Consider the following 11,126-nt stretch of genomic DNA (forward strand, 5'->3'; position numbering starts at 1 on the left):
CACGAGTCATGATCAGTATTTGACATGAGTGGTCGCTGCTCGTCCCTCTGCAGCCCCACATGATGGATCCTCTCTCTGCAGGAAGTGATTGATTCAAACATATTAATCGATCTCAGAACTGATTGATTAGAGAATGATGAGCAGGGACACAAAGTGAAGCTGGACGCCACTTCTTTCAGTTCAGAGGCCCCGTTTACACCTGACAGAGCAGGAGGACGTCCCAGCATGCACTGGGCTCAGCAGCACCACCTGGAGGCTGCTGGGAGAATCAACAAACACAGCTGATCATTGATTTTCCTGATCAGTGGATTAGAGTCAGGTGTGAACGGGGTCAGTTTGTGAATGATGTGTGTTAATGTTTTAGTTGTATTTTTTTACACTCGCAGCTTGAAGCGTCACTGCAGCTGACGAACAAACGACTCGACTTTAGAAGCTTTTATCTAATTTGGGGGGTTCATGAGAGTAATAAACATGAAGTTTCTATGATGTTTGATTTTTGTCTTGATTACAAAGTTTACGTATATGTGATTATAAAATACACACATATAATCACAGGACTGGTCCTTTAACATCTGAAGCGTCTCATGTCTCAGACGGTGAAGGATGTGATGACGCCAGAGGAACTAACAGTTATCTGTTCAATTAATGTGTTTGAATTGATGACTGTTTGTTCCTCTGGAACATGTTCCTAAAGTATCACAGTAAGAGTTCTCCTCAGACAGTTCAAGGTCCTGAAAGACACAAGATTGTTATTTAAACACGAGTTATGATCATGTGCAATTTAAAACCTTTTTGTTCCTGTGAGGTCATGATGAGCTCACATTGATCCCAGCAGAGCTTCACCTGCAGCAGCTCTCATCAGCGACTTACCTGAAGACACTATAATCTCTAATGAGCCATCATATTTAAAAAATGGATCGTAAATGTTGTATATAAATGAAACTACAGCTGCTAAATTTATAAAGTAGTAAAAAAACAAATACTCCAGTACAATTGCTCAGAACTGTACTGAGGTGCAGTGTAGTTACTTTACATCGCTGCAGCCAGCGTGAAACATCTGATAATGTACAAAATGTTCCTCAGGTTCACAAACACCAACTAACAGAATAAGAATACATGAATAAAGTAAATGAGATTAAAATACATGTGTACAAACGTATATCCAGCCTAACAGCACAAACCACAGCTGCACCGTCACCTCCACCTTCACAGGCCTGCTGTTACTCATGATGTCATTCATTCAACTCTTTCTTCTTCAGGGCTGATTAACACTAAATAATGATTTTAGACTTTACCATGAATCCAAACACTGTTCACGAACAACAGGGTGTGTGTGCAGAACATATGAATGATTATATCAATATAAAGAATTTAGTTTCTGCGGTATGAATAGTTTGGCCTGTGTTTCAGGAGAACATTTATTTTGAAATGTCCGACCGGAAGCTCTCTCCTCACATCCGGGTATGTTGCGCAGGTTCGCGGTTAAATGTTTACCTTTGTGAAATTAGCGAGTTAAAGTGATGACAGCCATGACTGAGCTGACAACAGACCGCGTGCTGTCCGAGGAGCCGGTGAGTGACGCCTTATTAATCAATTATTATCTTAATGTTCATGTAGAAAAGTTATTAACGGAAAGAGTAGAGCCGGGCTGCGTCAGCGGCGGGTTGTGGCTAATGTTAGCTTGTCTGCTAGCTGGCGCTTCTCGGATAGCTTACCTGCTAACGTGCTGTCTCTGCGCAGGTGTCCGTCACGGCGGCTGAAGACGAAATTTCTCTCATAGAAACTTTTGAAAAAACTTTGGCCATTTCACAGGTTCGTTTCAAACGTTGTATTTTATCATTTGAGTTGAAACAGTGACGGGTTGGGGACATTTTAACTTCAGCAGGTTACAGAACAGTCTGCCGAACTTCATACAGATTTCTGCCAATACTTTATCATCTATCTATGATAGAAAATTGACACGAGTAACACTTTTACATGTTACTATTACAGTTTGCTGTAATGTAATCTTTCTGAAAATAATAGTGTTTCTGCCTTTATTGTGTAGAGACAGGCCGGAAACAGGAGAGGAGGAGTAAAACTACCAGATACACAAACATTAAGTACAAGGTTTTTTTAATGGAGTCTGGTGGGTCGAGGTCTTGCAGTAAGATATATTTAAGATGTTAACCACTTAATGAACGCCCCCATTTTAAGGTTCTTTTTCCAAAATGACATACCGAAATTAAAAGCATGACAGCTCCCACATAGTTCCAGACTCAGGGATGTGCTTGGTACCATTGGAAAGGTAACACCCTCAAGTGTTAAGAAGTGTAAGTGTGATTCTATGACATACTGACACAGAGTTACAGAGGTTGGAACACAGGTTTTGGTTTCCGTCCAATTCAAATGTCAATAAACTGACTAAGATATAAGGGCTCAGGTATGTCTATGGACACAGCAGACACAATGAGGCCACAGCCACAGGTCTCAGCTTGATACACTCAAAATCTGAAGTCAAAAGACAAAAATATTGATTTTTCACAATTGTTTTTCTAAAGGCATGTCTGTACGTTTTGCTTGGGTCCTTTTTTTCCAAGAGCGCCTGCTGAGATTCAAAGGCTTATAACTGGAGAACCCCTTTACCTAGAAACATAATCTTGGTCTCAAATGAAAGCTAAGACTCTGGGGTTTCTTGCTGGTTCGACACTTGTAGCTAGTTTTGGGTAAAATGACATGGATATTCCCATTCTATGGACTCTTGGCGAACTATGAAAAAAAATTGTGGCATGACGTTGTAGCTGTGGAAAAAGGGAACACTCCGAAGGTGTGTAGGCATTCTTGCTTCTTGCGGTAGAGGGCTCTTTCTAATGTTGTGTCATGGTGAGTTTAGAAGGCTATTACATGGTCTGGAAATAACTTTTTTCCTTTGTGTTTGGGCTTAAAATAATCACGACAGTCTCAGCTTTCCAACAGTGAGTATAAAAACTTAGTTTTTACGAAGGGTGTTCGTTTAGTGAAGGGTGTTCCTATGTTGGAACGGTGTTCCTTAAGGGGCTAAGATAAAGTGGTATTTGTGGGAATCTGGTACTGTGTGCGTGTGTGTGTGTGTGTGTGTGTGTGCGTGCAGGATGTAGGACTGACAGACTGTACAGCCTCAGAGGAAACAGACAGCAAGCTGGAGCAGGGAGACGGGCATCAGGACGGAGAGGGAGACGGGCATCAGGACGGAGAGGGAGACGGGCATCAGGACGGAGAGGGAGACGGGCATCAGGACGGAGAGGGAGACGGGCATCAGGACGGAGAGACGGTCTGTTCACCTGCAGCTGAGTCCTGCAGCTCAGAGCAGGTAAAACAGGTTGTTTGGATTATGGACTCGGTGTTAATTGTCTGTGTCTCTCTCAGTGGGTGGTGGGTGCTGAGTGTCGGACAGTGTGGGCGGAGGATGGGTGGCTATATCCGGCGAAAGTGCTGTCTCTGGATGGAGAGCGCTGCAGAGTCCGTTTCCATGGCTACGGCAACGAGGAGGACGTGGAACTGAGCGCGCTCCAAAGTCCAGATGTTGCTGTGCAACCACAGAGACAAAACTCGCAGGTAACTTCACCTTTAAACGCACCAATACATCACATGGTGTTAGTCGTCCACGCTGCCGTACGGGAGAAGAAGACCAGGAGTCAAAAGCTCCACTGAAAGAAAAGTTAGTCAGAGAATGAATCTGCATTATTTACCTTTTTTCTTTTGTCCCTTTTATTTCAAAGCAAAACATAAAATAATGAGAGAAATAATTCAAGATCTTCAGTGTGTCATATATTTTGTCTTTTACTGTTCAAAGGCTGAAAATGATTTTATTCTGTTGAAATTAACTTGACGTCCCAACTGTTGAGTATCAGCTGAGTTCTGTTGGTGAAGCCGACCGTGATCTTTGTTGTATGATTGAAGGTGAATTTTAAAAACCTGTAGATGTCTTTAAAGTGACAGTAGTTAAGTCTGATCCGGTTTCTTGTGGTCTGTGTGAATCAGAGCTGGAAAGCTGGTTCTCGGTGTCGGGCCATGTATTCAGAGGATGGTCTGGTGTATCCAGCCGTGGTTCTGTGGGTCAAAGGTCAGCGCTGCCGCGTTCGCTTTAACGACTACAACAACGAGGAGGAACAGGACGTCAGCAGACTGCTGAGCCCTGACGAGCTACATGGACCCAGCAAGGCCACTACGGCCAAGGTAAAGACCTGGACCCAGAACTGGGATATCAGACCCGGGTCGGGTATCATCATTTACACAGTTTCAGTCTTTTTGCTCTTCTCCTCTAATGACTCACTGACTCACGTGAGCTCATCAGAACCTGAATCAGACATGTTGTTGACCGGCTGATTTAAAGCTGAAACAGAAACTCAGTGTGTTTACATGACACTCAAGAAAACTGAATTACTGTGTTAGTCCGACTATGATGGGATCTTTAAGATGCATGTATACATCTTAGTCTGACTAAAATCGGACCGGATCGGATTTCTCATAGTCGAATTAAAGCACCCAGATTATTGATTGATAGTCACATTACTCCTGCAGCGCGCGAACGCTCGTCAAAGTCAGTCGGACAGATGGTCATCAACTCCGTCAGCCGGGGGACGGACGCTCGTCGCCGTCAGCCGGGGGACGGACGCTCGTCGCCGTCACGCGCGGAGTATAGCGCCGCTGACCTAGTGGTATAGCGGCGCAGCGCCGCTGTTCCACTGTCTGGGGAGAACCCTGCTTAGGCGGGAGGCAAAAACGCTTGGGCGCCGCACCTAAGCCGTATAATGGCAGGGAAAACCCTGACCATATATGAAGTGTACAAAGATGTAGCTTCGTCTCGCTCTTCGTACGCCATCTTTCTGGAATGTGGAGGCAGTTTGTTGTTGCTGGTGACGTAAAGAGGTCAGCCGGAGGTGTTTCTGTTACCACTAGTTGAAATGGGTACAGCGCCACCTAGCGTACCGGGTATGACATGCTCCGGACAATAATCCGGTTTTCTCACCAGCATGTATACTCGGACAGTTGCAGTTGTGTGATTGAGTAGCAGAGTCGGACTATGGCTGTAATCTGACTCAGCTGTGCATGTAAACACACTGACTGAAGAGAACTAAAGAAGTTCTGTGTGAACAGTGAGACTCACTCTGTGTGTGTGTGTGTGTGTGTGCATTTTTACCAGCCACTTTTATATTTAAGCGTTGATGTGTGCCAGGGTGGGAATTTGGTCATTTTAGGGGCGAGGCCTTTTGGCCTTCACTTTTCTTCTTGTTTTTTTAGGGGCACAAAGGCCACTGAGTAAAATTTGATGATTTACCTTTCATAGGGCCCTATGAAATCCGTTTTATTTTTTCCCAAATTCCGTTTTGTTTTTTCCCAAATTCCGTTTTTTCTGTTTTAATTTTTGTGAATCCTGATTTACTCTTATTATACTACCAAAAACAGTGTGTTTTTAATGTAAATAATTCAAATGTACACAAATTAAATAGAAATGACCTTAAATTAATTGAGGGGACAAACATATTTCCTCAATACTGTACCGTACAGTAAAGTGCATCAAAAATATTTTGACTTCATCATGTCTTCATACAGTAGTATATTTTGTGTTTTTATGGGTTTCATTGAATAAAAACATGGTCAGCTCTCAGGCAGATCCAGAAAAGCCTCCCAGCCCAGGCAGAGTCAGCTAAGGGGGCTGTGGCTAACGGGGCTAGCTAGCTAACAGCAGCTACTGTTAGCAGCAGTTAACAGTCACTCTGGTATTATATGCCAATAATATGAATCGGACAGGTGGCTAACTCTGACGCATTACACCTTTAATTATGATTTCTCAGGTCTGCTTCTTTGCAAAACAACAGTTCACCTGACACATACAAGTCGTTCGGGAACTGCTCGGCTCTGTACTGAGGGGGTAAATGTCAAGTTTCTCAGCTTTTTCGCCGACGAAGACGGAGCCGTGGGCAGCCACTTCGCCATGCTTGCAATGTTTTGACGGGGGAGCTCAGTCTGTGAGGAGGGGGGGCGGCGGCGACTTGTTGCGCCACCCAGATTTGGTTCCCCCCGTGCAGTTTTCCCCAGACAAAAGTTCCTCTTCCACACGAGAACAACATTTCAGTGAAATTATGTCAAATTCCGCGATATTCCGTGTTAAAAAGTAGATTCCGTTTTAATCGGCCAATTCCGCGATTCCGTCCGCAAATTCCGTGATCGCGGAAATCATAGGGCCCAACTTTCAGATTGATACAATTACATCCTAATTTATAGTAAGACATGGATTATGTATTAAAACGTGTTTAATATCAAGTCAATGTTACATTTGAAAACATTGAGAGTGTGTGTGTGTGTGTGTGTGTGTGTGTGTGTGACTGTTCCACTCATGAGTTGTTTGTGAGTACAGACATTCACGACATTCTCATGTTTTTTGTTGTGTGCACGCCATCGACTGTCCGGGCGCTGCACTTCCGCGTTCCGCCTCTTGCATTCCGTCAACATTACGTTGTCAATTAACATGTAGAAAATTGATTTTTGACATTTGTGAATCGATTCAGAATCATCCACGTCCGAATTGCGATTCATCTAAGAATCGATTATTTTATACCCGTCAGTAACAGAAATAGTTACCCGTCTGTGTGAATGGATGAGCCGGCTGTGCGTATGTTAACTGCTCAGCCGGCTCATCCATTCACACTGGTTCAGTTTGCCAATACTGTGTCTCTGATACTATCAGATGAGTATCATATACAGAAGTTATAGAAATGTTGCGTTAATAAAATGTTTAATTTAGAAAATAAATAAAATCAAGGTTTGTATCAAACCGTGGGTCAAAAATCGTGATACGAACCGAATGGTGAGTGTATCGTTACAGCCCTAGTGAACGACCGATGGTGGAGAATTGGCGAACCAGCGCTGTGGTGATAATGTGGCGTCTCTGTGTGAAACGGGCTACTTGTTATTACTCACAGGGCTGGTTCTGGACTGGAAGTTGTGTCGCGATTTGTCCTTCTCACACCGCGAGACAGGTTTGTGGATCTGAGAGACGTGATTTCAGTTTCGATACGTGTATCATTACAGCCCTATTAGAAATGTGTATCAATATCTCCCTGCAACTACAGGAATTTACAGTAAGCCTACTTCAACTTTTTTCATATGTTCAACTGTACTGGACCCACACAGAGGAAGTGGAAATTGTTATAGAAAGTCTGCCAGAAGTAAGGAGAGAAGTTATCACAGTACAGAGAGTTTTTAAGTGTCCGATGCATGTTGACGACAAACGGAGCAGTATATCAGTCGACTTTCCTCAACTGAGGAGGACGAGTGTGTTGTTCATCTGATCTCTGACTCGTTCTGGGTCGGCTGTCAGAACCACCTGCAGGCTGCTGGGAACTTCCATCGTGTCCCGTGATGACTTCATTTTAACCACCAAACTCTTCTTCATGTGTTGAATTAAACTGCAGGTCAGCAGCAGCTCTGACTGGAAGAGGAGCAGGAGGAGGAGGGAGGAGAACCAGGAGGAAAGAGCAGCAGAGAGGAGAGAGGAGCAGCACTACTCTTCATCTGAGGTGAGTCTTCATCATCGGGGTCAGTGAAGGTGAAGAAGCTGCCACCTGCTGGTCAGCTGTTGTTCTGCTTCAGTACCTTCAGCAGGTGGACTTAGACCTCCATCATCCTGGAAACACCCTGGAAACACCTGGAAACACCCTGGAAACACTCTGGAGTCGGTCGGCTCTTTCAGGTTTCAGTGTGAATCTTTTGACTGATTCACTTTGTCGTCGTTTTAGCTTCAGATTTTCTCCGACAACAGTTTGAAGATGTTCAGTGAATAATCTCATTAGAGAAGCTGCACATCCTGTTTATCAAAGATTCATCTGCTGATTGAAAAGACAATCAGTTGATCAATAATTGAATAAATGAAAGGTTTGAACATGTCAGTCTGAGATCACATCACTCAGGTGAGACATCACCTGCTGAGAGCTCTGCAGGTGTGTGTGTTGATCCGGTGTTGTGTGTCATCAGGTCAAAGAGCAAGTGGAGAAAGAGATGGGAGCAGAGATGCCGACCAATCACAGCTTCTCTTTCTTCCCTCCATTTCCTCCTCCTCCTCAGTCGGGCTCAGCGGTAAAACTGACACTATCATGTTTATTGATCTGATTATAATTGATGAAATCTTCTCTGCTGACTCGGTGCCTCTCTCTGAAGGACTCTGTGACCTTCATCCCTCCTCCTCCTCCTCCTCTCGGCGGCGATGCCACCTCCAGCATGTTGATGTTGTGGTACACGTGTGGCTTCCACACGGGCAGCTACATGGTCAGTCACAACCAATCGACTGTCAGCAGAATTTAAAACAATGATTCAAATGTTTCAAAGAGAAACTTTAGTGTTTGAATTGTAAAAGGTCACAGGATTCAGTCTGTGAGGTCACAGGATTCAGTCTGTGAGGTCACAGGATTCAGTCTGTGAGGTCACAGGATTCAGTCTGTGAGGTCACAGGATTCAGGAAACATGAGGTTTGTGTTCATACTGACGTGTCTGGATGTGTTTCAGGCTCAGCAGGAGTTCAAGTCAAGCTCCAAACACTGAGGTGAGAACCTGAACACGCACCTGTAGACACGCACTGTGATGATCGGAAAGACTTTTATAGATAAAGTTTCTCTGAACGTGTTTCTGTGAAATGAAAGTCGGGACAGAATTCCGTCTCTGAAGTTTTAACAGTAGTGAGACGTCTTCATGTGAAGTAAAAATCTTTGACAGTCTGAAAACTGACAACCTTTTTTTCCTCCTTTTAGTTTTTCTGCTTGGGAGCCAGAGAGGATTATGGGAAGAGACTCAGCTGTGACATCCTTCATTGAAAGTACCATTTGTACATTTTTTTTGTATCTTTTAAAAACCTTTTATTTGTTGTTGGATGTTTACCGTTTACTGTGTGTTCACAGTTTAAGATGTTTGTGTTGAGAGGTTCAGGGTCGCTCTGTAAATCTGAACTCTGCTGTTAGAAATGAAATGAAAAAGTATTTTGTTATTAAACGGAAAGATGGATCCTAAAATCTGTTGTCAAACTTTTAAATCCTTAAAGAATGAAGATGTTTCCTCTCCTGGTTTTGGTTTCACTTCCTGTCAATCGCAGGCCTCGTCCACACACACACACACACACACACACACCTGAGAGTGCAGATCACATGACCGTACACTGGGCGTGTGCCTGTTGGTATCAACAGGAAGCAGATTATTCACTCTGGTCTGTTGCTTAGTTACAGAAAATCCTCTGAATGGGGCAGACACATGTTGGACAAGACAAACGATCCACCATTGTTTTATTAATGTGCATCAACTCAACATGGACATCAGAATGTCTTCCTGTCCTCTACACACTGCTGAGCTTCTGCCCATCAGACAGCAGAGACAACCTGTGGCAGGCAGGTAACATCATCACAGTTCAGACAGGTGGAGCAGACGTGAGACCAGGTGGGGAAACTGCAGGACACGCTGCACCTGAATGACCTGAGAGGAACAGAGACCTGTGGCAGACAACATCACACCTGTGGACAGGTGGACCTGCTGACAGACTTCATCATGGTGAGTGGCTGCAGGTGTGGTCGGACGTCAGGCTGCTGTTGGTCACCTGAACAGAGACCGACACTCCTTCTGCACCAACAAACATCCGGCTGCTGTCAGCGAATCCCATCAGCTGATCATCATCTACTGAGACCGAGCAGCTGACTGAGGAGGACACCTGAGTGACATCTGCAAACACGACAGCAGCAGCAGGTAAACAAACCGCGTCAGCCCTCATCATGTGACTCACGATTCAAACTGACTCAATACATTTCATCATGGGCTCAAAAGTTCAAATACAATCAGACTCCTGAACCACAAACATCCTGTGGTTTACACTCAGACTGTGTGTTGGACTTTGACTTCAACTGATCTGATCCGGACTGGACTGAGATTAACTGAACAGTTTGTTCTGTGTGGTTTGGGTTGAGTTTTAGGAATAGGTTATGTGTTTCTCTGCTCTGAGGTGCACGTGAGCACTTCCTGTTCAGATTTATAACAAAGAAAAGCATTTTTAAATCAAAGTACTGATCCAAAACTGGTAAATGAGCCTGACTGCTTCTTACCGACTACAAACAGCATGTGGTGGTTGCTGGGCTCGGAGCGGATGTCGAGGTGATCGTGTGGATCGTATGTGCAGGTCATGTTGACAGGAAGTAGCGTGGTGCTTTTCTCCCAGATGGCGAGCTGTTTGCCCGTCAGGTTCCTGCTGCAGGACCCTGTTGTGATGATCACGCTGTCTCTGTAGAACTGACAGCTGGACACGTAGCTAAGCGGCGGGGAACAGGTGACCTCCACGCTGTCGCCAGGTGAGAGGAGGCGACGGCTGACAGACAGACGAGGACTGGGACTGCTGCCTAGAGGACAGACCACCAGCAAACACGGGTCAATACAGAACCAAAGACTGGAGCTCAGAGTGTACTGTACCCGTCTGCATACAGGAGTCAGTCGACAAGACCGACGTACCGCTGACAGTCACTCCCTTGATGTCGCTGAACACTGACGTGTACTGCTGCAGGTGGTAGTTACACTTCAGGTAGATCCGACTGCCAACCGGACGACGTCCCAGCAACTCTGCGGAAGTCAAGTGGAAGACACAGAGATAACTTCTGGCTGTCATCACTCTGAGCGGGGACGGAGAGTCTTCTCTGTAGAGACGGCAGTCCCCTCCAGTGTAGTCTATAGGTACAGTACAGGTGACCTCCGCCGTCCCCCCGTCCTCGATCTCATCTGTCACTATAAGTTTGGGAGTATCTTTAGAGAGGGGACACATGTTGGGACATCGTTAGAGAGAGGGGGGACACACGTAGGGGACATCGTTAGAGAGGGGGGACACACGTTGGGACATCGTTAGCGAGGGGGGAACACACGTTGGGACATCGTTAGCGAGGGGGGACACACGTTGGGACATCGTTAGCGAGAGGGGGGACACACGTTGGGACATCGTTAGCGAGAGGGGGGACACACGTTGGGACATCGTTAGCGAGAGGGGGGACACACGTTGGGACATCGTTAGCGAGGGGGGGACACACGTTGGGACATCGTTAGAGAGGGGACACACGTTGGGACATCGTTAGCGAGAGGGGGGACACACGTTG

The 11,126-nt window shown here is 45.3% G+C and overlaps 2 protein-coding genes across 3 annotated transcripts; one reads left to right on the forward strand and one right to left on the reverse strand.

The window, feature by feature from the left end:
• Nucleotides 1–1,433: 1,433 nt before the first annotated feature.
• On the forward strand, nt 1,434–9,020 carry LOC115591899 (survival motor neuron protein-like). Of its 2 annotated transcripts, XM_030434307.1 has the most exons (10): nt 1,434–1,571; nt 1,741–1,812; nt 3,110–3,289; nt 3,385–3,573; nt 4,000–4,194; nt 7,434–7,538; nt 7,993–8,094; nt 8,176–8,283; nt 8,521–8,557; nt 8,763–9,020. In XM_030434307.1, exons 1-9 carry the CDS (start codon nt 1,521–1,523, stop codon nt 8,554–8,556), a joined length of 1,038 nt encoding a protein of 345 aa, XP_030290167.1. In that variant the 5' UTR covers nt 1,434–1,520; the 3' UTR covers nt 8,557; nt 8,763–9,020. The 2 variants fall into 2 exon arrangements, with proteins under 2 accessions (XP_030290167.1, XP_030290168.1); XM_030434308.1 differs by lacking the exon at nt 1,741–1,812 and having other exon boundaries at nt 1,445–1,571.
• A 250-nt stretch (nt 9,021–9,270) lies between these two features.
• On the reverse strand, nt 9,271–10,816 carry LOC115591903 (uncharacterized). Its single transcript, XM_030434312.1, has 3 exons — nt 10,495–10,816; nt 10,095–10,385; nt 9,271–9,717 (listed from the first exon to the last, which is right to left on the reverse strand). The coding sequence occupies exons 1-3, from the start codon at nt 10,799–10,801 to the stop codon at nt 9,545–9,547; spliced, it is 771 nt and encodes a 256-aa protein (XP_030290172.1). The 5' UTR covers nt 10,802–10,816; the 3' UTR covers nt 9,271–9,544.
• Nucleotides 10,817–11,126: the final 310 nt, after the last annotated feature.

This window comes from Sparus aurata, chromosome 11, assembly GCF_900880675.1.
Source record: "Sparus aurata chromosome 11, fSpaAur1.1, whole genome shotgun sequence".
Lineage (NCBI taxonomy): Eukaryota > Metazoa > Chordata > Actinopteri > Spariformes > Sparidae > Sparus > Sparus aurata.